The 26,468-nt window shown below is 51.1% G+C and overlaps 3 protein-coding genes across 6 annotated transcripts; 1 reads left to right on the top strand and 2 right to left on the bottom strand.

Moving 5' to 3' along the window:
* LOC311522461 (uncharacterized protein) lies at positions 1–25,577 on the bottom strand. Its single transcript, XM_084631829.1, has 3 exons — positions 25,495–25,577; positions 5,422–5,687; positions 1–4,799 (listed from the first exon to the last, which is right to left on the bottom strand). Exons 2-3 carry the CDS (start codon positions 5,675–5,677, stop codon positions 3,511–3,513), a joined length of 1,545 nt encoding a protein of 514 aa, XP_084487955.1. The 5' UTR covers positions 5,678–5,687; positions 25,495–25,577; the 3' UTR covers positions 1–3,510.
* LOC311522464 (uncharacterized protein) lies at positions 9,605–15,530 on the top strand. Of its 4 annotated transcripts, none has more exons than XM_084631832.1 (3): positions 9,605–9,759; positions 10,425–10,536; positions 12,800–15,530. In XM_084631832.1, the coding sequence occupies exons 2-3, from the start codon at positions 10,464–10,466 to the stop codon at positions 14,167–14,169; spliced, it is 1,443 nt and encodes a 480-aa protein (XP_084487958.1). In that variant the 5' UTR covers positions 9,605–9,759; positions 10,425–10,463; the 3' UTR covers positions 14,170–15,530. The 4 variants fall into 4 exon arrangements, with proteins under 4 accessions (XP_084487958.1, XP_084487960.1, XP_084487959.1 ...); XM_084631834.1 differs by lacking the exon at positions 9,605–9,759 and adding an exon at positions 10,753–10,831 and having other exon boundaries at positions 10,437–10,536; XM_084631833.1 differs by lacking the exon at positions 9,605–9,759 and having other exon boundaries at positions 10,437–10,536; positions 10,753–15,530.
* Positions 15,728–22,939, bottom strand: LOC311522481 (uncharacterized protein). The gene is made up of 2 exons (XM_084631874.1): positions 22,862–22,939; positions 15,728–22,284 (listed from the first exon to the last, which is right to left on the bottom strand). Exon 2 carries the CDS (start codon positions 22,073–22,075, stop codon positions 21,107–21,109), a length of 969 nt encoding a protein of 322 aa, XP_084488000.1. The 5' UTR covers positions 22,076–22,284; positions 22,862–22,939; the 3' UTR covers positions 15,728–21,106.
* Positions 25,578–26,468: the final 891 nt, after the last annotated feature.

Raw genomic sequence — 26,468 nt, 5'->3', positions numbered from 1 at the left:
TTCTTTTTTGCGAATACAGACTAACACGGCTGTTACTCTGAAACCTGTCATTATGTTAACACAGACCATAGGTGCCGACTCCATGTGTGCTCCGGGGCTGGATCACCCATAGGGGAAAATTAGTGGGTGTTCTGCACCCCTTGGCAGCCAGCAAGGTAGACAGAATGGGGGGAAGCGAGATAAAGAGGACAATAAAGGTAGAAATTTTAGTAGGAGACAGTGGAGAACCCCTGACTCATTGAAGAGTTTAGTTTGGAAACTATTGTTGAAGTATGAGAACAGGGACCAAACTGACAGGCCACCCACTGCAGAACTGCTTCAAAGGCTGGCATACCACGAAAAAGCTGCACCTACAGCTCCCCTGCCTGCCAAGAAAATAGCATAGGGAGGCTGGATACCCCTGTTTTCGCAGTATCAGCACAAGATCCTGCTGGCTTGGTGGCACATTTAGATCAGGGTACCTGATCGATTTTTTAAAAGTAGGTCTTTTCACAGATTCTGAGTGGGTACTAAGAGCTATAGTAGACTGGATGTCCCAGTGGCAAAAAGAGAAATGAGATCAGCAGGTAACAAGCCTGTTGCCCATGCCAAGAAATTGTCTTACCTTTGGAATTTAGCACAGCAGAGAGAACAGCTGGTACAAATGGGAAAGGTAAGGGGTCATAAGAAAGAGACTGAGGAGGCTCAGTGGAATAACAGTGCAGATGCGGAGGCTAAGGAAGGCGCTAACGAGGGGACATTGTGGCAACCGTAATTCCAGTTAGTTCCAGTAGCAGTAGAAGGGGATAAAACAGAACAAATAGGTCTAATATCCCTACAGGAAAAAAAGATCCAGCAATAAAAAGGCTTGTAGCTAAAGGGGAATATCAAGGGTGGAAAATTTGGCTGCATAATACAGGATTCATTTTAGCTACCAAAATGGGGAAAATGTGCCAGTAAGGGTTGTCCCAACTGAAACAAGATCTGAAGTGATAACCCTAGTCCATAATAATGGACATCTAGACATGGAGAAAACACTCAGCAGGCTGCAAGCAGCAGCTGGTGGCCAAATATGAGAACTGATATGGAGCAGTATGTAAATAATTGCTTGCCTTGTGCTGCCAATAATGAAGATATTGGACTGGTAGAAGGACCCCCCCCCCCGAGTCATCAAAGGATAGAGGGTCCCTGGACCAGAATACAAATTGATTGTATTCTTCCATTACCTTAAACCGAAAAAGGAAACCAATGTTGTCTGGTAATAATTCAGTGTGAGACAAAAGGAAAGAGTGAAGTGAAAAATGGTGTTTCTCTCCTGTCACTCGCCCCTGGGGGGTGTCTCAGCCAGATGGAGCTTTGGGACGGGCACTGAAGATGAATCCTGCATCCAAATAGGGGCCACAGGAATCAGAGAAGTCCCAGAATTGGGAAAGCGTAAGAGGACCCTGCCCTGCTCCCTGCATCATGATGCCCACTACAGAGCCCCCCCTTCCCGCTCCCTGCAGCACAGCCCCCCCTACTGAGCCCCCACTCCACTCCTTGCATCACAGTGCCCCCTACTGAGCACCCATCCCACTCTCTGCAGTGCTCCCTAGCACCACGCTGGGTTACTGGGCTAAGCAGCACTCCCATTGCCCTCCAGGCTGTGTATTGTGAGGGCCCCTGAAAGTAGGCCAGGCTCAAGGGTCGGGCAACCATGCTGGGGTGGCTGCATCGGCCGCCTTTCCCGATTCATTCCACTGCAAGTGCTCCTGGACCCTGCCCGCGGGCCAAGTTAGGGTCAGCATGGCATGCGGGGTCCCATAGCAACAGTCACCCGCACAGCAGGGGCCCACCGAGGAGCAACAGGTGGTGCCCTTCCCAAGCATCACCTACAACACAAGGTTGGACCTGAAGACAAACAATAAGCCCCGCCTTTTCCGCCATTGAACATGTGGGTTATTGTTCATAGGCGGAAATTCACTGGACTTTAACCTAACTTTGCGTGTTTGTACCACTGTGTTTTACTTAATAAAACGTATGTGATTTGGGATTTCATTTCATGTCAATATTCCTTGACCCTGGGCACTTTACAAAGTTGAGAAGTTGATTACAATGACAAACCATGACAATGCTATAGAAAAACTGGTATTTTGTTCTGAGTTTTTCCTTCAATTTATTTGAAAGTTCCAGAAAAAACAACCACCTCACAAAACAAATGTTAAAAGTACAAATATTGGGAATGCAACATTTCCATCACAGCCAGTCATCTCAATACAGCCTCCACAGCTGAGAGCATGGTAGAGGTTAACCGATTTGTTATCCACAACACAAATACGGGACGTGTGACTCTAACTCACAGCCTCCTTCACATCCCAGTGAGTGTTCAAATCTCCAAGCAGCCTGACAAGATCTCCCCAGTGGAGCTATGGCCAACTTACTCCAGCTGGGGATCTGGGCCATTGACTCTAATGAAGCTACAGACAATTGACACCAGCTGGGGATCTGGCCCCATTGACTCTGTTGGGGCTATACCTGATTTATGCCAGCTGGGAATCTAGTTTAGCAGACTATACTCCTTGTCTAGTTAGATCTGCAAGCTGAGATCTCAGAGACATAGGCTGTTACTAGTGACCCAAACTCAGTGACTGAATAGTTTAAATGTTTTGATTCCAGCCTTTCAATCTTCCCCTGGATGAAAAGTTTTTGCTCTCCCAATGCAGTTCTGCCTGGGGAAGCTCCCAGCCAGCAGATCTCTTTCTGCCTTTGTCTGTGAGATCAAAGACCCCTCAGAAATCGAGAGAAATGAATCTAGTTGGGGAGTGAGTTCTAAGTGGATTGTGGGACAAGTCAGCACAAGAAGATCTGTTTGATGTTCCCAGTGCACATCTGCCTGGGTGCAACCACAGGTTGTGTTGGCAGGGCAATGTATAGCCTTTATTGAAAAGAGCCGGTTGGAACTTTTGTGATGCCATATGTCTCCCTCAGCAAATGCCATTTCATTGAGTGGAAATACATCGATTTCAATGAAATTTCATTTAGGAAAAAAACTGGAACAAAATGCTTTGACCTTTAGCGGAACATTTTGATTTCCCATTTCCAGATGATGTTTCTTTTCAATTTTTTAAATTGCGTATTACATATATTTTAAAAATTGTATATTATGGTATATAATAAAGAATGAGAGAGTCTAACCCAGAACAAATTGTTTTTGCTAACACTAGATGTTCCCTCCCCCTCCCCCACAGATTTTGTTTTAGGGGAAGTTCTGAATTTGTTTCTTTTCATTCTGTTTTGGAATGGATATTTCCCCCCCAAAAAATCACAGAATTTCCCATAAAATGGAAAACCCATGTTCAGTCCAGATCCATCTATGAGTCCACTGTGTCGCTGCTTTAGCCCTATCAGGAGAGGCAGTTGCATGTCCAACTGTGTGTAACCCTCTGCTGCCCAGGCAGCATATTGTGGTTTGTAATTCCCACCATGTCTCTGAGTTAGCACAAACATTGGAGGCTTGTGATGTTAGACCCATAGTCCCCATGGCGAGCACCATTATGTGGGTGTGGTGGAGGGCTGCAAGGCTGTGTGGGTCCTTTGGTGCTGCAGATAGCCTGAGCTCTGCCGGAAGCTCTTGCCGCATTGGTGGCAGCGGTAAGGTTTTTCACCGGTGTGGATGCGCTGGTGGGTGAGCAGGTTGGAGTTCTGGCTGAAGGCCTTGCCACACTGTGGGCACTTGTATGGGCGTTCACCGGTGTGGGTGGTCTGGTGCTGGATGTAGGTGGAGCTCTGGCTGAAGCCCTTGCCGCATTGGTGACAGCGGTAGGGTCGCTCCCCAGTGTGGGTGCGCTGGTGGGTAACCAGATGGGCGCTGCGCCCAAAGGCGCGCCCGCAGTCCGGGCACTTGTAGGGCCGCTCACCGGTGTGTGAGGCCTGGTGAGTGATGAGGTTGGAGCTCTGGCTGAAGGCTTTGCCGCATTGGTGGCAGTGGTAGGATCTCTCACCTGTGTGGGCCCGGCGGTGCTGGGCCAGGGCCGAGCTCTGCCCAAAGCACTTCCCGCACTCACCGCATTGGTATGGTTTCTCGCCGGTGTGGATGCGAAGGTGCTGGGCCAGTGTGGAGCCCTGTGTGAAGCTGCGCCCGCACTCGGGGCACTGGTACGGCTTCTCCGCCAGGTGCACGCCTTGGTGCTTGAGCAGGGACGAGCGCTCCACGAAGACCCGTCCACACTGGGGGCACTCGTGGCGCTTGACCCCCGCGTGCACCCGCTGGTGGGTCAGCAGGTTGGCATTCTGGCTGAATCCGCGGCCGCACTGTGGGCAGCGGTAGGGCTTCTCGCCCGTGTGGGTGCGCCGGTGGGTGGTCAGGTTGGAGCTCTGGGCGAAGCGCTTGCCGCAGTCAGGGCACTGGTAGGGGCGCTCCCCGCGGTGAATGCGCTGGTGTTGGCACAGGGCTGAGCTCCAGCTGAAGCGCTTGCCGCAGTCAGGGCACTGGTAGGGGCGCTCCCCGGTGTGCGTGATCTGGTGCTGCAGCAGGTGGGAGCTCTGCCCAAAGGTCTTGTCGCACTCGCTGCACCTGAATGGCTTCTCGGCTGGCTGGGGGGCAGAGGTGAGATCTCCAAGTGCCCCATCCAGCTGAGGGGCAAGGGTGGGATCCTCAAACACCTCTTCTTTGTTGCACCGGAAGGGCTTGTCCTGCTGGGGGTTAGCAGTGGGATCCCTGGGTACTTCGTCCCCACAGCCAGTGGAGTCTGCCAGGTTCTCCCAGAGGGAGAATGGGCACAGGGAGCTGAGGGCAGAGGGGGCAGTGTTGGTACCTTCCTTGCTCAGCTTCCTGTCAACAGCTGGAATGAAGAGACAATCCAGATGAGAGTCAGTCTGTTGTTATAACATCTACGGCAGGGGCACCTATGAATGGGGATGGTGCAGGGCTTAGGGCACTGGACCGGGAGTCAGGAGATCTGGGTTCAATTTCCTGCTCTGAAACGAACTTCCTGAGTGATGCTGGGTGAACCTCTCTGGGCCTCACCTTTAGCCTGATCCTTCCTAGCCTCACAGGGGCTGCGTGTGGCTAAACTCACAAATGACTGTGAGATGCTCAGACCTGGCACCGGTGAGGCCAGATAAATAACACGGATAGATACATGTGCCAAATAAGAGCAGGGCCCCGTTGGGCCGGGCACTGCACAGACAGAGTGACGGAGAGTGGGGCCCTGTCATGCTGGGCGCTGCACAGACACCCAGTGACCGAGATCAGGGACCCATCAGGCCGGGCGATGCACAGACACCCAGTGACCGAGATCAGGGACCCATCAGGCCGGGCGATGCCCAGACACAGTGACTGAGATCAGGGACCCATCAGGCCGGGCGCTGCACAGACACCCAGTGACTGAGATCAGGGCCCCGTCATGCTGGGCGATGCACAGATACGCAGTAAGGGCGGGGGATGGAGAAGTGATTTGTTACCCGTTTCCAGGGGTTCCTCCTTTATGTCACAAAGAAGCTCACGTTGGTGTCCTGTTTCCGGGAGAGCTTGGGGCTTCTCTTTGGGGATAGAAAGCAGCTCATAGTGGGGTCTTGCAGGTTTACCCTTTCCCTCCTCCTTCTGGGATAGACATTCTGGCTGGAGCTGCGGCTGGTCCAGCTGGGAACCGGGAGATTCCCATAATGCCCCAGGGGATGCCATCTTCTCCCGGGCCACTTGTTCAACCTTCACCGGCATGCACCCTGACCTGGGGAGGAGCCGAACAGGTCACCATGGAGCCAGGGCCTGGGAGGACCCACGGGGGAGAGGGGAGACTGCAGGGAATGTGCCCCAGAGCCGGGGGAGGGGAGCACAGACCCGCGCTCAATCCCCAGAGCCAGCAGGGGGCGCTGTGGGGGCTGGAGAGGCCGGTAGCCTTGGCTGGAGCCAGGCTGGGTCTGTCGGAGCCTCCCCCAGGCACAGCTCAGCCGATGCTCCCCGGCCCCCAGCCCGCCCCCACTACCCCAGCCCCGTTCCCAGCCCATACTGCCCCGGAGCTGGCTGGGGGAGCGGGGGTCTCTCCAGGCCGGTCCCCTCCTCCCGGCAGCGGCTTCTCCCGGGCAGCGATTTCCTGCCTCCCTCCCCGGGTGCCGCCTCTCGCGGCCGCCCGGCGCCCCGCACTCACCGCCCGGCTGGGGCGATCCCCCCAGACCCCGCTGCTCACGCGCGGGCCAGACCTGGGGACCCGGGGACCGCGCGGTCAGGAAGGTCCCTCCGCTATCCTGTCCCCGTCCCAGCCGTCTGCTCTGTGAAGTGGCAGACCCAGGAGTCACTGGGCTTAACCCTTCCCACCCCAGCCATGACTCTGCATGAGCCGCTCAATGCATTGTGAGAAATGTGGCAGATCCCCCACGGGTGTAAACTGGGCTCAATGGGGGCTAGGGTGACCAGAGAGCAAGTGTGAAAAATTGGGATAAAGGGTGCAGGGTAATAGGCACCTATATAAGAAAAAGGCTCTGAAGTTTGGGACTGTCCCTATAAAATCGGCACATCTGGTCACCCTAATGGGGGCAGATCCCCAACTGATGTAAATCGGCAACACTCCATTGAGGTGACACTGATTTACACCAGCGAAGGATCTGACCCTGGGGCATCTTTGACATCTCTGTGTTAGGCAAAAATTCCCCAGAATTATCTTGCCACCCTTCAGGCCTTCTCTCTGTCCTAGCCTTTCAGCCTATTGTCTGTCTTTCCGCTATTCCTCTGGCCAAATGTCATTGCAGCCTCCACACGTGGCCTGGAAGTTTCTCCCTCAACACCTGAGAGACTAGACTCCCTCTTATACTGCTGGTGTATTCTGTGGGCAACCTCTGCCTCCTGCCCTACAGTTGTTTATAACAGCTTGGATTTAGAGTCATGGAGCTCATGGCCAGAAGGGCCCATTGTGCCCATCTGGGTCAGGCTCCTGCCTCACCCAGGCCAGAGAATCTCCCCCAGGATTCCTGCCTCTGGCCCAGTAACTCCTGGCTGAGCTAGAGCAGAGCTTTGAGAGAGAGACGCCCCACCTCCACTGACAGACTCCCAGGGATGGAGAATTCACCCCATCCTAAGGGGAGCTCTCCCAATGGTTCATTCCCCTCCCAGATAAACACTGCCCCCTAATTCCCAGCCTCCATTTGTCTCCCTTCTGCTCCCAGCCAGTGGATCATGCTCTGCAAAGACTGGAGGATAAAGAGCCCTCTGCTCTCAGCCATCCCCTTCATGTCAGTGCTTACACTGGGATCACGTCACCTCTTAACCTTTTCTCGAATAAACGAAACCCATTGAAGTCCTTTGGTACCTCACTATTGGCAGGTGTGGCAGGATTTTATTTTTTAAAATAACGTCGATGTATCACATCAGTTTGGTGTGAAGCAATTTTTTCAAAATTTATATAAATTTTCACAGTTGTGGGAAATTATAGAAGGTCCAACAAGGTGTGTGGGGGCGAGATGTCAGACAATAATTATTTAATGATGGTAGACCTCGAGATTAAAAAAGTTAAAGTTTTATAGTTACTAAAACACTAATGGTCAATGTCACATGTCAAAATAAAACAAGGCATGTAGCCTTAAATCAAACTCTAGTTCTCAAGCAGCATGTTTCTTGCTTTACCTATCTGTAAATTTTTATTATTACAGCGGAAATTGTTTTTCATCTATGGGTGTGTGTGGATGGTGAAATTGACATTTATCGGCAGTTACCAATAAAAATATAATCTTAACTATAGAGCAGGTTTTCCAGACCTCAAATAGCTCCTGTAGCTCGTCTCTGAAACCCTTCTCCAATGGTGGGAGAGCTGTGCTTTGCCATCAAAGGCCCAAATGCTGCTCTCACTTCCCTGGGATTTCCCCCGATAGACCTTTGTGAGAACAGTGCTGTGACACCAATAGACAAGGTGCCAGCTCATGCCAAGGCCCCTAGGCCTCACTGAATACTGACAGATGCATAGCTGGAAACCAGACCGGTTCGCCTGTGTGTTAGCATTGTTAAAATATATATTAGCTTCATAGAAATGTGTTCTGTGTTTGGGGACTTTATAAAATGCTTGTGAGTTGCTGCAGGCATTGATCTCAATTATAATATCTGAATCTTCTATTATAAGGTAATATTTAAGTGTTTGCTCTGTAACTATTAAAGTGTTTGCTTTGAAACTGGAAACCCTTACAGTCAGGAGACAAGCATTACCACGTGTGCGATACTCGTTTACCACGAGAGGTGTCACCTCCTGCCCAACAAAAGAAGGCCCATAGACACCAGACAAACCATTGTGGAGTGGAACCAAAATACTTTGTTGATTGTTTTCCCCACAAAAAGGGGACATGCGCTTGTCCCAGCAGGGTTTGAACTCTGGGGGAAGGGAATCAAATCCCCCTCAAGAAGAAATTGTCATCACTCTGCTGCTTGGAATGCAGAGAGGGCGATATTACTGAGTTGAAGCAAGCTGCTTAGCTCCAGAGGATTTATAGTGCTTGCACATTACAACAGATTTTTATCACCTTTTGGAACCTAAGACTGTAACTCATTTGTGTGTGTAAGTTACCGGCTTCAACTTTGTGATGTCAAAGTCAGATTCAGGACTCACATAATTTGTCAGCCCACTCTGTTTATTAGCAAAGCGCTTTGCCAATGCACCCAGATATGTGAGCCCCGCTCTGAGGTTCAAGCTAACTTATTTATACAGGTAAGCCAAAGCCAATTTAACATAAGAGACAAAAGGAAGCAAAAACTGACAAATATACATGCATATCTTATTTGCATACTAACCTTTACCAATCTCCTAGCTCAGTAGAAGCTCTAAGTTAATTAGCTTGAGGACCCATTGTCTCACACTCCTTAATGTTTCTCTTCCTGACAACTATATTTCAACAAACCCTTCAAGTAGCATTTCTTTAATGAATTATAATTTCAATATAATTCATTCTACTTTCACAGTGAACAACTCTCCTGTTTCCTTTTTTTAGTTAATAAATCTTTAGTTAATTAAAGGATTGGCTACAAGTGTTATCTTTGGGGGAAGATCTAAGGTGCAACTGACCTGGGGTAAGTGACTGGTCCTTTGGGACTGCCAGTAGCCTGAATATTGTTAAAAGGAAAGGAGGACTTCTGGCACCTTAGAGACTAACCAATTTATTTGAGCATAAGCTTTCCTGAGCTGCAGCTCAGGGCTGTAGCTCACGAAAGCTTATGCTCAAATAAATTGGTTAGTCTCTAAGGTGCCACAAATACTCCTTTTCTTTTTGCGAACACAGACTGACACGGCTGCTACTCTGAAACCTGAATATTGTTGTGATTTTTGGGGTAAGGGACCCTCTCGCACAAAAGCAGGTTTGCCCGGGGTGGCAGGCTAGCCAGAGTGCCCAGGGCAACTGCCAGTGACGCCAGTTATTCTAGGGCTTGAGGAGTTCACCTCTGACACTTGCTTGGTGACATCTGAGGTACAGAACACACAACCGGTCTGGGGTCTGGGCCCGGGCCTGCGTCCCTCTGCCCTGGGGTTGGCACCCACGTTGATGAGCCACGTGACACCCTGTGCGGACCCAGCCGCTCGCTCCCGCAGGCAGCCAGAGGCCCGAGAGGGAGAGACACCCGCCCCCTTGCCGCCTGGGGAGGGATGGGTTAAACCCACCGAGTTCCTCATCCCAGCTCAGAGCCGGAGAAGCCGGCCCGGCAGGGGGACGTAATAACTAGAGGGACCTTCCTGTGCCAGCCCCGGCTGACACTTGGGTCCCCAGCCCGGCTCCCGGCCTGTGTGTGCGCAGGGCGAGTCCCCGGCTGCAGCCCCGGGCCCCGGCAGGGCGGTGAGCGGGGCGCGGCGGAGACGCGGCTCCGGGGCGGGAGGGAGGAAATCGCTGCCCGGAGGAAGCGGCCGCAGGGCCGGGGGGGGCGGAGCTGCCCTGTGGCTGGGACCAGGCAGATTCCCGGCTCCCAGCCAGCTGGTCCCAAGGAAGCTCCAAGCTCCCCCGCTCCCGGGGCCCTCTGCTGAGCCCCCGGGGCCGCGCGCAGGGTCCCCGCTCGAGGCGTCTCCGTTCCAGCCCCTGCGGCGGAGTGTGGCTGCGCTCGGGGCACGTCCACACTGCAGGGGCACAGGGACCGCGCTGTCCTGGGAACTCCGGAGCAGAGGCGCTTCCTGCAGCGCTGGAAGGGATGTCGCTTATGCACCTCTCCCAGAGGCAGTAGCTGGGCCCAGGGAGGACTTCTCTCCTTTGAGCTGGCCACATCTGTTTTGGGCCTAACTACAGCAGGCAGCCAAGATCCCTCCTTTGATCCCCATTGCCTGTCACATTAGCGCTTCTTCCACCCAGACGTTTTGTCTTCAGGACCCCCCCCTGCTGTGCCCACGGGTCCCCTGACCCTTTTTGCCATGTCCCGCCATCATATGTCCCTCCAGTCCCTCAAACTCACAGAGCGTCCTTTGTAACAGCTGTTTAACCCAGCCCTGGTCTCCCCTCTTTTCTGTCCTCAGGGCCGGATTCCCAACCCCCAGACCAGCCGTGAGTCCCAGATGGAGCCAGAGGTAGAGCCGTGCACGCTGGATCCCCGGTGCTCCAGTGACAGCCCTGTCCCTGCAGGCACAGGTGAGAGACACTTCCTAACTAACCCTGGCTCCCCAGGACACAGTGAGCCTATCCACTCCTGCCTCATCTCGTCCAGTTCAGCACGGGAACCAAGAGCTGCCACATCAATGTGACGGGGTCAGTTGTGACTCCAGCTGGATAAGTAATCTGAGACATACTGGATGGATTTGTTTTTTCAGACACACTTTATATAGCGATTCTGTTTATAAATGACAGGTAAAGTGTTAATCACCGAGGCCCAGCTGTTGAAAGCATGGAACAGGCACGTGTGGTGGATGATTATAAGCGCTGGAAGGTGTGTAGATGGTTTTGTTCGGTGTTTGTATAGTGCCTAGGACAAGGAGGTCTTGGTCCACCACTTGGGCTCCTAAGTGCTACAGTAATACAAATAAATCAGACTAATAGTAATAATAATTATACCCCATGGGTTTCAGGAGCGTATTGAGCTGCTGGGCACTCTATCTATTCAGTCACCGTTCTTTAAGACATCGAGGAATCATTTATAGATGGAGCCTTATGATAAAGTGGAACCAACTTTTTGGGCCTTGTGAATTCTCAGATTTGTCAAACAAAATGTTTCTCAGATTTCTCCAGTTAAATAGGCACGTGTCACTCAGCCAGGAGTTACTGGGTGGAGGAAGGAATCGCTGGGGAGTTAGGTGAGGCAGGAGAACACAACAATGGCCAGACTGGTCAGACCAATGGTCAATGTTGCCCAGTATCCTGTCTTCTGACAGTGGCAGATGCCAGATGCTTCAGAGGGAATGAACAGAACAGGGCAACTTATTGAGTGATCCATCCCCTGTTGTCCAGTCCCAGCTTCTGTCAGCCAGAGGTTTAGGGACACCCAGAGCATGGGGTTGTATCTCTAACTATCTTGGCTAATAGCCATTGGAGGGTGGACTGGATGGTTATGATGGGCCCTGCTGGCCTTAAATTAATTCTTGGTTGGCAGATCATGCTAACAGTGATTGCTATAGAAGTGTACACAACTCACAAACTGGGCTACATTGGCGAGTTACAGAACCCTGTCAGGCTATCTCCATCCACGTTCATCTCTCTGCCCATCTACCCCAGGTGTACTCATCTTTTGGAGAATCCTAGGGGTTAATTCCCCTCTAGTAAACATTGGCTGTGGCCAAAGGGGCTAGTGCAATCCTTGGATGCATACACAAGGGAATCTCTAAGAGAAGCAGAGAGGTTATTGTATCTCTGTATTTGTCATTGATCCATCTGCTCTTAGAATTCTGTGTCCAGTTCTGGTGTCCACAATCCAAGAAGGATGCTTAAAAATTGGAGAGGGTTTCAGAGAAGAGCCACAAGAATGATTAAATGATTAGGAAACCTGCCTTATAGTGAGAGACTCCAGAAGCTCAATCTATTTAATTTAGTAAAGAGACGGTTAAGGAGTGACTTGACCACAGTCTATAAGTCTACACTGGGATAGAGAAAGGTCTAACACAATCCAGTGGTTGGGAGTTGAAGCTTAGACAAATTCAGGCTGGAAGGAAGGTGTAAATTTTTACCATTGAGAGTAATGAACCATTGGAACAATTTACTAAGGGTCATGGTGGATTCTCTATCCCTGACCGTTTTAAAATCAAGTTTAGATGCTTTTCTAAAAGCTCTGCCCAAGGAATGATTTGGGGGCAGGTCTTTGGCCTGTGTTACACAGAAGGTCAGACTAGATGATCACAATGGTCTCTTGTGGCCTTGGAATCTATGAAGTTATACAGCCAAGGATCTTGATACTGGTTGAAGTTCTCTGGCCTGGGTTCTCAGGCTGGACTGGATGGGCACAATGGGCTCTTCTGGCCTTGACATCCACAGGTGAAGTCCTGACCCCATTGTAGCCCATGGAATCATGGATTCCAAGGCCAGAAGGGACCACTGTGATTATCTAGTCTCTGCTGTATCACACAGGCCAGAGAATTTCCCTGAGTTAATTCCTGTTTGAACTAGGCCTGATCTTTTAGAAAAACCGCCACACTTGCTTTAAATCTTGTCATGGAGAATCCGCCACAACCCTTGGTAGGTTGTCCCTATGGTTGATTACACTCATTGTTAAAAAAAGCATGCCTCATAAGCCCTATGGGAGCTGCACTCTGGACTCCAGCACATCCTGGATTTCAGCCCACAATCCCTCTCCTAGCCTGCGTGTCATGCTGGGACACGGGCTCCCAGCCAGCTCCATCTCTAGAGGGTGGGTTGGGAGACGGTTTTTCAGCCCCGTGAGTGGTGATCTGTTTCCATGTTGTTCCAGCTGGCGACGAGGTGCAGAGCAGAGACAAGGAGGGGAGTCCTGGCCCGGAGGACGGGGCGCTGTCAAGCGGGTCCGAGTGGGAGTTGTCCCCCAGCCCCGACCAGGAATGGCCACCAATGACGCTCCCCGCTGCCAACTCAGGGAAACCCTACAAATGTGCCGACTGCGGCAAAGCCTTCACCTGGCCCTCTCACCTGGTGCAGCATCGGCGCATGCACACGGGTGAGCGCCCTTACCGCTGTGTCGACTGCGGCAAAGGCTTCGCCGACAGCTCGTCCCTAGTTAAGCACGGCAGGACCCACACGGGAGAGCGCCCCTACACCTGCCCCCAGTGTGGCAAAGGCTTTGTGGACAGCTCGTCGCTCACCAAGCATGCCCGTACCCACACAGGCGAACGCCCCTACTGTTGCCCCAGCTGTGGGCGCAGCTTCGCCGACAGCTCCCGGCTGGCCCAGCACCGACGCACCCATGCTGGGGAGCGACCTTACCGCTGCCCCGACTGTGGGAGGGCATTCGGCCGTCGGGCACACCTGATTGAGCACCGGTACACGCACACTGGCGAGAAACCCCACCGCTGCCACCAGTGTGGCAAAGGGTTCAGCCAGAGCTCCAACCTGACGCAGCACCAGAAGACCCACCTGGCGGAGAAGCCTTTCATCTGCCCACAGTGCGGGAAGGGGTTCTGTCTGCACTCCCAGTTGGCCAAACACCAGCGGCTCCATAGCCCTGACAACCCCCACCGCTGTCCCCAGTGCCACAAGGGCTTTGTGGACCGATCGCCGCTCCTTAAGCACCTGAGGATCCACACCGGGGAGCGGCCCTTCCGGTGCACTGAGTGTGGGAAGACTTTCAGCATGAGTTCACACCTCACACAGCATCAGCGAGTCCACACTGGTGAGAAACCCCACCGCTGCCACCAATGCGGCAAGGCGTTTGCCCAGAGCTCCAACCTGACACAGCACCTGCGCACCCATACTGGGGAGCGCCCATACAAGTGCCCGAAATGTGGCCGGGCCTTCAGTGATAGCTCCAGCTTCTTGAGGCACCAGCGGCTGCACAGTGGGGAGCGGCCCTACTGCTGCCACCAATGCGGCAAGGGCTTCGCTGATGGCAAGGTGCTGCGCAAGCACCAACTGACCCATAGTGGTGAGCGGCCCTTTGCCTGTGGGCAGTGTGGCCGCACCTTTGCCCAGAGCTCCAACCTGGTGCAACACCAGGCCATCCACACCGGGGAGCGGCCTCACCGCTGCCACCAATGCGGCAAAGGGTTCTGCTTTCCCTCGCAGCTGGCGCAGCATCAGAAGTTCCATGCCACTGTTATTGTGGTGGACGATGGTGATAATGAACTCCCCTCCCCACCTGCCAACTAAGCCCCTCCATTCCCTGGCTGCCCTGGGTGGGGATTGAACCCGGGACTCCTCTGTTACTTGAGTTACCAGGCCAAGAGGGTGATACAGACTTGTAATCCTTTATCCAGCCACTAGAGAGGGACAGGGAGCAGGTGTAGTGCTAGAGCTGATCAAGGGACAGAAAGAAAAACAGTTTCACTAAGTCAATTTGGTTCTGGAACAAGACACCTTTTTTCTTTTAATCAAAATTGTTGGTGATATTTTCCCCCCAAAAGTCTTGTGACTATAGGAAAATCTCAGCTTTTTAAAAAAGTCATTTTCTGATCCTCATGGTTGGGGAGAAAGATCTGATTTCTGAATTTTCTGATCCTCATGGTTGGGACAGACCCTTACATTTATGATTTTCAACATCTCATGATGTTTTTAAGCCATGATTATTCTGGGGGCTGACTCATGATTTGTGAATGCTTAGAGTGGCCAGGCTGGTGGGGTTAAATTTTGGAGGCATTTGTGAACCTGCTCCAATCCCAATGGAGTTGGTGGAATTTGTTCATGTGTCTCACAGTTGTGAAGGGTTTAGGAATCCACCAGAGGCTGAATTTATAGCCAGGATTCTAAGGCTCAGGTGTAATTCGTGGGCTTAATGCCTGTGGCCATGTCTCCCTCTAGTGCACAGCCCTGGCTACTACAACATCCCACTGCTCACTCACAGCTGGGGGAGTTACCCCTTTAGCTCAGGGTAGCATGGGATCATGCATTTGGGTTGGGATTGGGTCTAACGGATAAGAGCTGGTCAGGAAATGATTTGTGTGTCCCCATAAATTTTTTAATGAAAACAAGGTTGGGAAAAATGTGTTTCCTTGAAATTTTTCATCTAAACGTTTGTGGAAAATGTTCAGGGTTTTTGTCAACAAACCTAAAGGTGAGAAAATTTGGGTTCATAGAATATCAGGGTGGGAAGGGACCTCAGGAGGTCATCTAGTCCAACCCCCTGGTCAAAGCAGGACCAATCCCCAATTTTTGCCCCTGATCCCTAAATGGCCCCCCTCAAGGATTGAACTCACAAGCCTGGGTTTAGCAGGCCAATGCTCAAACCACTGAGCTATCCCTCCCCCTTAAAACCCAAACAGTTTCCAGGTATTTTTCAATGAATCCCATCAACCTTTCCGTGGAATGGAAATTTCTAGGGGGGGAAAATATCTGTTTTGTCCAAAAAAAAAAAAAAAAAAGGGGGTGGGGACGGGGACGGGACAGACCAGCATTTGATCAGCTTTGGAAGAGAGTCATGTGCCCAAATTCCTTCAGATCCTGTAACAATCACCTTTGGGGGCTGAGACCCCATGAGTTGGATATACAAGAATAAACAACACATCACAATGGAATTGGCTCCTTGCTTTTCAAGACTTTTTGGAAGTGTCACTCCTATTTGCTTAACCTCCCTGGTTTTATATATATTATGTATATATATTTGTAATATGAAAATTAACATTTTCCTCCATTCTTTTCCCAAAACTTTTATGTATTTAATTTTTTAGAAAACTAACACTTAAAAATAGTACTTAGGGAAGATTAGAAATAACAACGTACACTTTTTGTTTTATTTGTTAAAACACAAAACAAAAAATGAACAATAAAAACCAAGGAAAGGTTTGTTTTCCACAGGCAAAAAACTTTGTTAACTGCAGGATTCTAAGAATAGTATCACAAATTAAGGGATCATAGAATCATAGAATATCAGGCTTGGAAGGGACCTCAGGAGGTCACCTACTCCAACCCCCTGTTCAAAGCAGGACCAACCCCCAATTTTTGCCCCAGATCCCTAATGGATAGCCATTAATAACCTTAACTCCGCCTTTCAGGAAGTGTTTTGTTAAAGACTGAGCTACTGTTGTTAGGACTCCACCACTTGGATTTGGATGTTAGGAGTTAGCCTTCCCAGCTGGGATTTTTCAAAGGAGTTGAAGAGAATTTGGTTTCTAAATTCAATGGGATTAAATTAATCAGAGTGAATTGATATTTTGTAAGCAAAACATATTCCTGGCAAAAAATGAAGTTTAGTGAAAAATGGAGTTTTTCTCATGAAAACGTTATTTTCAACAAAAAATTTTGACTGGTGATCACAAAATGCACATTTTTGTTTAATTTCAAATTGGATTTTTTTTGCTTTGCTCTCCTCTCATCAAGCACGCTTTCTGTCTCACTTCTACTTTCACCCATCATTTGCAGTGAGGAAAAAAGGAGGGGAGAGAAAAATAACTCAAAAGTCCCCAAATTGAAAACTTTTTTCTTTGAAAATCCAGACCGAAATTGTGATTTGAAAATAAAATGTTTTTACATTTCTTTCTTTCTTTTCTTTCTCAAAAAAATGAAATTTTTCATGGTGAAAAATTTCGTTATTTTAACAAGTTCTAGATCAGATTTCCTGAGGGGATTTCAAGATCTTTTGTATGCTGGAAATCTGCCCCAATTCAAGACATCCCCTGCACCAATAGAAGTAATGATTTCCATAGTCTTCCTTAGGGGTTTACATTGGGACAGATACATGACGAGCAGCTGGAATCAGCACAAATCCCAATTTAGACAATGTTTGGGTTAAACTCTTCTTTCCTGAATCCTCCATAACCATATTTATTAGGTGCCACTTTAGAGGCACCTAAGAATCTCTTCGCAGATGCATCCAGGACCTGGCTGCTTCTTGTGAAGTGTTGATAGAAGCCGTAATTGCTATGATCCTTTCAGGATTGGACCTCTGTAGCCTAAAAGGTTTGGGACATCTTTAAAAGGGCTTGATTCTGAATAAAGGGTTGAGCACTTTTCTTCCCAAAATCAGGCCCCCTTTAAGGTATTGAGCTGGGGCACACACAGCCTCAAAATCTCTAGTCACTTCTGAAAATCTTGGCAGAAGGTATTAAGTCCGAACTCCCAAATATCTGCGGTATTTGTTCACTTTTAGCTACAGCATTCTAACAGTGCCATCAGAAATGGAGGGATGTGCACTCATGACCTTAACTCTGCCCTAGAGGTTGAATTTTGCTTTTAACTCAAGGACTCTAACAATGATGCAGTAAATTAAGGGATATTTGTTATTAACCTCACCTGTGCCCGTCATAGGTTATATTTATCTGTGGGTTTAGCAACAACTGCTAGCATCTGATGTAGGGTTGCCATTCTTCCAGGATTGTCCTGGAGTCTCCAGGAATTAAAGATTCATCTTTAATTAAAGATTATGTCATGATGAAACCTCCCGGAATAAGTCGAAACAAAATTGGCAACCCTAATCTCATGAGGAGGTGGGACTTGGATGTTACCAAGCTGCATTTGGAGGCTTTAATGTTTTCTACTTGCCAAACCCTCTTCCAAACTTTTTTCCTTTGGAATATCTTTTTCAGTCCCTCTTTTGTTTGCACCTTGCCCTAAATCCTGTCTGGGTCAGTTACATGTGGGTTCCTATTTTTCTCTCTTTATTCAATTAATAAGACTTGCCATTTCCATAAGCAGTTCCCTGCATTTTTGTCCTGGTTCTGGGTCGAGTTTTTATTTGTTTCTTTCTTTCTTTGGTGGTTTTTGTTGTTGTTTAACAATTTTAACTCAGACATCTTTCCTCCAAACTGCTGCTCAGTCACTTGATTTCCCAAAAGAACAAAAAAGAAGTAAACAGGTGTAAAAAGGTGTAAACAGTCCGATTCACAATCCCTCAGCAGGTTTAATTCCCAGGCCAGTGTCCTTGCGGCTAGACCACGCTGTCAAAGCTACTGAGAGAATGTGGAGCTGGTGAGGGTGCAGAGTCTGAACTCTTGGGTTCTATTCCCAGTCTAGGGATGGGAGTAAGCAGTACAGGAATGTCTGTGCAGTTGTGATCCATGCAGTGAGCTGTCAGATGCTGTGAATTCTCAGGGCATCTCCAGCTCAGGTTCCCAACACATCATAACTGGTCTCCTGGGTCTGACACGTGGGCAGCTCGTCCCCGCCCCCTAGCAGCATCGTGGCATTCAGCCAGACTGGATTCAGCTGCTCCCTTCCAACCTCAGCACAAACAGATCCTTCCCACATCGGAATGGGGCTCAGACCCAGATCTCCCCCACACGCACCACTGCTGTTCAGAGTGAATGTGCCAGAGCTATGTGCCAGCCAGACCTCACCCGCACCCCGGAGACCCCCGGAGCCAGCTCCCCACCCCCTCTATAACACTGTGCCTTCCTGCTATACTGACATTGTCTCCCTGAAAGAGCAACCCCCCAGAAATGCTCCCTGTCAGAGCATCCATTTCAGGAGCAGACCCCATCTCCATTGATCCAATTATTCCCAGCTCTGGGAAGGAAATGGGGTCTAGTGAGTTAGAGGTGGGAGCCAGGATTCCTGGTTTCTATCCCCAGCTCTGCGAAGGGAGTGGGGTCTAGTGGGTTAAGTAGGGATGCAGGAAGTCAGGACTCCTGGTTCTAGGCCTAGGTCTGCAAAGGGAGTGGCGTCTAGGGGATTAGAGTTGGGGGAGATAGGGTGGTCACTCACACCTCCCCAGAGTACTGGATATTCCAGTACTTCCAGGAATGGTGTGCACTCTCCCTGCCAGCATGACCTGGGGGGGAATTCATTCCTGACCACAAATTTGGTGAGCAGTTATACCATGAGCATGCAAACAAGGCACATCAGCTCTGAGCACTGGTCCACCCTCCGGTGTCCTACCTCCAGATGTGGTCAATCCCTAATGATACAGAGAAAGGTGAATAAAACAAATAACCCAGAATCCATTGCCCAATTGTGCCGCTGGGGGGAAAACGTCATGCCTGACCCCTGCAGGCCACTGGCGGAAGTATAAGATTGGATTACTGCCCTTGTCTTCATGCAGACCTGAGTGTTATGAGCATGCAGAGGGCAATACAGGTGACCCTGCTTGGACAGCAGTCCGGAAGGGACCACCCCAACCATCACAGAATCAAAGAACTGGAAGGGACCTCAAGAGGTCAACTAGTCCAGTCCCCTGCACTTGAGGCAGGACTAATTGTCCAGACCATCCCTGACAGGTTTGTCTAACCTGTTCTTAAAAATCTCCAATGATGGAGATTCCACAACCTCCCTAGGCAATTTATTCCAGTGCCTAACCACCCTGACAGTTAGGAAGTTTTTGCTAATGTCCAACCTAAACTTCCCTTGCTGCAATTGAAGCCCATTGCTTCTTGTCCTAGCCTCAGTGGTTAAGAAAAAACAATTTTTCTTCCTCCTCCTGGTAACCACCTTTTACATACTTGAAAACGGTTATCATGTCCCCTCTCAGTCTTCTCTTTTCCAGACTAAACAAACCCAATTTTTTCAATCTTCCCTCGTAGGTCATATTTTATAGACCTTTAATCATTTTTGTTGATCTTCTCTGGACTCTCCCCAAATTGTCCACGTCCTTCCTGAAATGTGGTGCCCAGACCTGGACACAAGTTGAGGCCTAATTAGAGTGGCAGAATTACTTCTCGTGTCTTGTTTACAACACTCCTGCTAATACATCCCAGAATGATGTTCGCTTTTTTTGCAACAGCATTATTGACTCATATTTAGTTTGTGGTCCACTATGACCCCCAGATCCCTTCTCGCAGTACTCCTTCCTAGGCAGTCATTTCCCATTTTGTATGTGTGCAACTGATTGTTCCTTCCTAAGTGGAGTACTTTGCATTTGTCCTTATTGAATTTCATCCTATTTACTTCAGACCATTTCTCCAGTTTGTCCAGATCGTTTTGAATTTTAATCCGGTCCTCCAAAGCACTTGCAATCCTTCCTAGTTTAGTACCATCCGCAAACTTTATAAGTGTACTCTCTATGCCATTATCTAAATCATTGATGAAGAACCGGACCCAGAACTGATCCCTGTGGGACCCCACTCGTTAGGACCTTCCAGCATGACTGTGAACCGCTGATAACTACTCTCTGGGAATGGTTTTCCAACCAGTTTTGCACCCACCTTATAGTAGCTCCATCTAGGTTGTATTTCCCGTTTATTTATAAGATCATGCAGGACAGTATCAAAAGCTTTACTAAAATCAAGATATACCACGTCCCCCCATCCACGAGACTTGGTACCCTGTCGAAGAAAGCTATTTGGGTTGGTTTGACAAGTGCAACGAGGATGAGCATGGCTCAGCAGGCAGCTCCGGGGCTCAGTGTGTCGGCCGACCCCACGTTTCACCTGGGAACCACGGGCTTTTGTTTTTAATATCAAGAAACCTGCTGCGGCTCAAGCGGCATTGGCTCGGGGCGGGGGGTGGCACACAACCCACGGAGACCTGCGGCACTGTGGGCAGGGCCCAGCCTGCCTGATGCCGGTCCATACAGCAAAGACGGGCAGCTCTCCTAGGGCAGGATTGCCCCTGGGGCACATCTGAGTTTGTCGCCATGGCGCAGCCCTGTGAGCAGCAGACTGGAGCCAGGGGCCAACACTAGCCCTTTCTTCCTTGGGGGGATGAAAGGAGAGAGCTCTGCCCCAGCAGGCCCGGCCTAAGTTGGCGGTAATGGTAGGAGGAGGGTTTAGGAGGCAGCGCTTCCTACTGGACGGAGAGTTCAGCACCATGGCAGGGAAGAGAGGGCTGGTGCGGCAAGATGGAGGAGCCACCTTCCCTGAGGCCATCTGATCCTGCTCCATGGGGTGTTGCTTGGCTCAGGGCTGCAGAGAATCCAGCCACTTGCTCCTGCCTTGTGCTCTGACCATCGCAGCTTACGCCTGCCATGGCCCCAGCCCCAACCCACACCCCTGGCCTTTGGTTCCACCTCAGCCTACACTTGACATGGCCCAGCCCCAACCAACCCCCCCAGCCTTTGGCTCCACCTCGGCCTATGCCCGCCATGGCCCAGCCCCAGCCAGCCCCCGCCCGGCCTTCAGCTCCACCTCAGCCTACACCTGCAATGGCCCAGCCCTGTCCAGCTCCCCTGGCCTTTGGCTTGCCCCCAGTGGCCCTAGCTTGGCCCATGCCCCCAGTGGCCCTAGCTCTGTCCTGCCTGTCCCAGCAAGGGAGTATCTCCACACTCAGTGGCCACCAGCCCCTGGTGGTGAGTCCTCTGGTGCCTGGCCAGGTTGGAGCTGACCCGGAAGGTGCGGCCGCAGCCCTGGCACTGGTAGGGCCGCTCCCCGGTGTGGACTCTCTGGTGCCGGATGAAGTTGGAGCTGCCGGCGAAGGCGCGGCCGCACTCCAGGCAGCGGTAGGGGCGCTCCCCGGTGTGGGTGCGGCAGTGCTCAGCGAAGGCAGTGCTCTGCCCGAACCTCTTGCCACAGTCAGGGCAGCAGTGGGGCTTCTCGCCGGCGTGGCTCCGGCGGTGCCGAGCCAGGGAGGAGACACTGGCGAAGACCGCCCCACACTCAGCACACTTATAGGGTCGCTCTCCTGTGTGGCTCCGCACGTGCTTGACTAACGCAGCCCGGAGCCGGAAGCGCCGGCCACACTCCGGGCAGCCGTGAGGTCGCTCGCCACGGTGGATTAGCTGGTGCCGGCTGAGGTGGGTGGCGCGGGTGAAGCCCTGGCTGCATTGGTGGCAGCGGTAGGGGCGCTCCCCAGTGTGGGTGCGCTGGTGCTCCACCAGTAGGGAGCTGCGGTCAAAGCTGCGCCCGCACTGGGCACATGAGAATGGCCGTTCCCCCGAGTGGCTGCGCCGGTGGATGGTCAGGAGTGAGTGGCTGGCAAAGCCTTTCCCACATTGGTGGCAGAAGTGGGATCTCTCCCCTACGACATGCGTTCTTTGGTGCCTGGCCAGCCCTGCGCTCCCTGTGAAGCTCTCCCCACACTCAGGGCAGCGCCAGGGCCCCTCGCCCGCTGCGTGGAGGCTCTGGTGCCGGCAGAGGTTGGAGCTCTGAGTGAAGCATTTCCCACACTGGGTGCAGCAGAAGGGACGCTCCCCCGTGTGGACCCGCTGGTGCTTCGTGAGGTTCGACCTGCGGCTGAAGCTCTTCCCGCACATGGGGCAGGTGATGGGGCTTGGGATGCCACCCACTGACCCGTCGCTCAAACCACTCTTCACGCAAATGGAGCCCAGAGGTCCAGGATCCTGCTGCCCTTCCACCCAGCCATCGCCCCCCTTGAGTCTACAGGACACACTCCCTTTGCAACTGGCTGCTTCCCTTTCATGCTGCAAAGTCTCTTCCTTGCTTCCACATGGGATCTCGGCACCTGTAAGAGGAGCCAGATGGGAGTCATTGCTGCACTGATGCCCAGAGGAGGTGCCCTGGGGCAGATCAGGAGTGGCCTGTAATAATCTATAGCCGCTCTAGATGTTTATCTGCCTAATGTACAGAAGGTTACTGCAGCATCTATCGGGTCAGTTCCATATCCTGGCAGTCAGGAACCATGGCTGGACAATAGCCCAGGTCAGAGCTCTTGAGATGCACACCCAGGACTAGCGACCTCTGCCCTCCCACTTCTGGTGAGCCAGACCCACCTTCCTAGGGCTGAGATCCAGATCCTCAAAGGTACTTCCAACTCCTAACTTCCACTGAAATCAATGGGAACCTTTGAGGATCTGTGCCTGAATCACCCCCGCCCCCATGAAGGGGGGAGGGGACAGTCAAAAGACCGACGGTGAGCGAGATGTTGAAGAGACACACACTCCCTGAGAGACTGGTTTTACATGATGGTTAAGGGGGAGAAACTGCCTCCCTGAATCTCCTGAGCTGGGAGTGTCTCAAGGAAGCTAAGCCTGCCTAGCATGGAAGATGAGGGAGTTTGTTATCCTCTCCTCCCTATTCACCTGCCAGAGTGCCAGGAGTGAAATCAAAGGATGGTCCCTCACAGATGGTCTCCGAATACCCTCACCTTCTTGGGTGCCTCTTGGCATCTCCTGTTCCTTGGAGCACTGGGGATCTGGGACTTGCAGCTCTTCCCATGGCTCCATGTGTGACACGAGGTCGGGTTTGGGAACGGGGACGCCTGCCCCTAGAACAGCAGAGAGGAGGCATTGGAGATTATCACAGCACTGAGAACTTCTTCCTGTCACTAGCAACAGTAGCACCTAGAAACCCCGGCAGAGATCAGGGCCCCATTGTGCCAGGGACCGCATGAGCACCCAACGACCGAGTTTGGGGCTCTGTTGCCCTGGGTGCTGTACAGGTACGCAGTGGAAGACACTCCCTGCCCTGAACAGCTTACTGTCTGCTCTAAATAGACAAAGTGCAGGAGTATAAACTGAGGCCCAGAGAGGAAAGATGATTTGTCCAAGGTCTATAGCAGAACCATGAATCGAACCCAGGAGTTCGGAGTCCTTGCCCAGCACTCAGCCAGTGCCAGTGTCACAAGTTAGGTCCAATAAAAGCAGGGCTGTCAATTAATTGCAGTTAACGCAAGCAATTAACGGAAAACAAATTAACTAGATTAAAAAATAGTCACGATCAATCACAGTTTTAATCGCACTGTTAAACAATAATAGAATACCAATTTAAATGTATTATAAATACTTCAATATATTTGAAAATGTAGCAAAACATCCAGATTTCAATTACAACATGGAATACAAAGGGTACAGTGCTCACGTTATATTAGTATTTTTGATTAGAAATATTTGCACTGTAAAAAATATAAACAAAAGAAATGGTGGTTTTCAGTTCACCTCATACAAGTACCGTAGCGCAATCTCTTTATTGTGAAAGCGCAACTTACAAATGTAGAGTTATTATTATTACTTTAGAATCTGCAAGTCGAAGCACGAAGGGGCATGCTAAAGTTTAGCGCATCTGGCACATAAACACCTTGCCATGCCAGCTACCACAGTACCATGAGAACGCCTGTTCTCATTTTCAGGGGACATTGCAAATAAGAAGCGGGCAGCATTATCGCCTGTCAATGTAAACAAACTTGTGTGTCTTAGCGATTGGCTGAACAAGAAATAGGACTGAGTGGACTTGTAGGCTCTAAAGTTTTCCATTGTTTTGCTTTTGAGTGTAGTTTATGTAAAAAAATAATTCTACATTTATAAATTGCACTTTCACTATAAAGAGGTTGCACCACAGAACTTGCATGAGGTGAACTGAAAAATAATATGCAGTGCGCACTGTACACTTTGTATTCCGTGTTGTGATTGAAATCAATATGTTTGAAAATGTAGAAAAACCTCCAAAAATATTTATAATACATTTAAATTGATACTCTGTTATTGTTTAACACTGAGATTAAAACTGTGATTAATCGTGCCTGTTTTTTTAATCTCGTGATTAATTGTGATTATTTTTTTAATCATTTGACAACCCCAGATAAAAGATATTACCTCACCCACTCTGTCTCTCTGAAATCCTGGGACCAACACAGCTACAGCTACGCTGTGTATCGCAAGAGACACGATGTCCTCCTAAATTGCCATTACTTGGGCACGGGATGCCCGGGGCATTGCTAATGGGTAGGGCATCTGATTTTAGGTTTTAGCTGATAAACACGAACAAAACACCCAATACAAAGAAAAGAAATCAAACATTGGAAAGGGTTATAAGGACTTGTCTAGACGGAGCAGTCATGTGCACTACAGGAGTATGATTTCTCAAATGAAGGAATGTGTTGAGCATTAATTGGTCCACATGGACCCTGCTGGTGCGCACTAGAAGCTCCCTAGTGTGCTCTAACATAGTGCTGTTTGAAACAGTGCTAGGTAAAAGCGCGTAAGGGGCTATAGCAAATAAATTCCTCATTACAATATAATATTGATAATACATTAAAGTGATAATACTCTGTTGATTTACTCAAAGTTTAAATTGCAAAATGAAGAATATTGATACAAAGGGAAAGGCCTGAAACACACCCCTCCCAAGCTTTTGGATAGCTACACAGAACTCAAAAACTGTTAAAAATAACGCCCGAAAAACTGACGTTAATGAACCCCAAAAGCAGAAGCCCCACTAACAGGGGGCCACTAACTAAGCCCCAGCCCAGCCCCTGTTCCCACCACGTGGGCATCGAGAGGAGTTGGGCAAGCCCCAGCTCCAGCTGCCACACCACAAACTAACTCACCCTTGGCAGGCAGTGTGGGCAGGGAGCAGGCAGTCATTGCTCCACCAGACACCAGCCCCCCCTTCCCTCATGCCTTCTCCACAGCCGGGTTCCTCCCCCCAGCCTAAGTCAGCCCACACCCGGGATCATCGCTGGCAGAGCCATTCCCCCGGGCAGGCCATTGCCTCGCCTGCTGCACAGCTTGCTTAACCCCTGCACTGCGGAGCTAGCTGCACAGACCCCGGGGCTGCCCAGGGATTGGGGGGGGGGGGGGGAATCTCTCTAGTCCCAGCCGCGGTTCGACTCCGATCCCCCCCCGGCCCTGAAGCCGCTTCCTCCAGGCAGCGATTTCCTGCCTCTGCGGCTGTTTCCCTCCCTCCCAAGGCCGCCTCTCCCCGCGCCCCTACTCACCGCCGGGCCGGGGCGATCCCCCGGAGCTGCAGACTGCGGCGGGAGGGCAGCTGGGCTCGGGACCCAGGTGTCCGAGGCTGGCACAGGAAGGTCCCTCCGCTATCCCGTCCCCCTCCCTGCTCCAGGCTACACGCCAGGCGCTTGGTGTCTTTAACCCATTCGTGCCCCGGCTCGCTGGGGAAGGGGGGGGTAAACGAGGAGGGAGATTCCTGGTGGGAGGATTTGAACCCGGGGCAGGGGGCGCAGAGGCGGCAGCGTGGTACAAAATCGGAGGCAGCCCATGGGTTATGGCTGCCACAGCTGGGAATAAAACCCAGCCCCCCCCTGCTCTAACCAACTAGACTCCCCTCCTCCCCCCAAGCTGCAAAGAGAACCCAGGAGTCCTGAGTTCCACTCCCCTCCCAACTCACTAGACCTCATTCCCCTCCCAGAGCCAGGGATAGCCTGGTCACCTGAGACAGGGTCTGCCCTGACATGGGGGGGGGGGGTCTGATGGGAAATGCAGTGTGTGTGTGTGAGCGTGTGGCGAGTGGGACACATTGCTTGATCTCCCAGGAGACACCGTCTCAGCACAGCAGGAAGGCACAGGGTTATAGACGGGCGGGGAGCCGGCTCTGAGGGAAGGGGAATGGGTCTGGCTGGCACATAGCTCTGGCACATTTACTCTGAAAGGCAGAGGGTGGATGTGGGTGAGATATGGGTCTGCACCCCAATCCAATGGAGGAAGGGTCTGTTTGTGCCTAGGTTGGAGAGGAGTGGCTGAGTCTAGTTTGGAGGGAGGGGGCAGCCCCAGGATGCCGCTGGGGAGGGGACTGGCTGCCCCATCTGTCCGAACCCCGCTGCCCAGCTCTGGGTGACCCCTTAGGCTCACACTCCACATGGCTGAGTGCACAGGGATGGGGATCCAGATTTGGATCCTGCTGCTAACACTGGATAAGCCAGGGAAGGGCCACAAGAACAAGGCAGGGGTAGCT

Source organism: Lepidochelys olivacea (genome assembly GCF_965140295.1).
Source record: "Lepidochelys olivacea isolate rLepOli2 genome assembly, chromosome: 6".
Lineage (NCBI taxonomy): Eukaryota > Metazoa > Chordata > Testudines > Cheloniidae > Lepidochelys > Lepidochelys olivacea.
Note: the sequence above shows the minus strand (reverse complement) of the source record. Positions and strands in the feature narration are given on the sequence as shown.

Bases quoted from the DNA above. Each gene is read 5' to 3' on its own strand.
- LOC311522461 (XM_084631829.1), bottom strand. From the start codon at position 5,677: ATGCCGGTGAAGGTTGAACAAGTGGCCCGGGAGAAGATGGCATCCCCT. The intron at 4,800-5,421 runs GTAACAAATCAC...TCTTCATTCCAG, and splicing joins GGAGGAACCCCTGGAAACGG to CTGTTGACAGGAAGCTGAGC.
- LOC311522464 (XM_084631832.1), top strand. From the start codon at position 10,464: ATGGAGCCAGAGGTAGAGCCGTGCACGCTGGATCCCCGGTGCTCCAGT. The intron at 10,537-12,799 runs GTGAGAGACACT...ATGTTGTTCCAG, and splicing joins CCCTGTCCCTGCAGGCACAG to CTGGCGACGAGGTGCAGAGC.
- LOC311522481 (XM_084631874.1), bottom strand. From the start codon at position 22,075: ATGTGCGGGAAGAGCTTCAGCCGCAGGTCGAACCTCACGAAGCACCAG.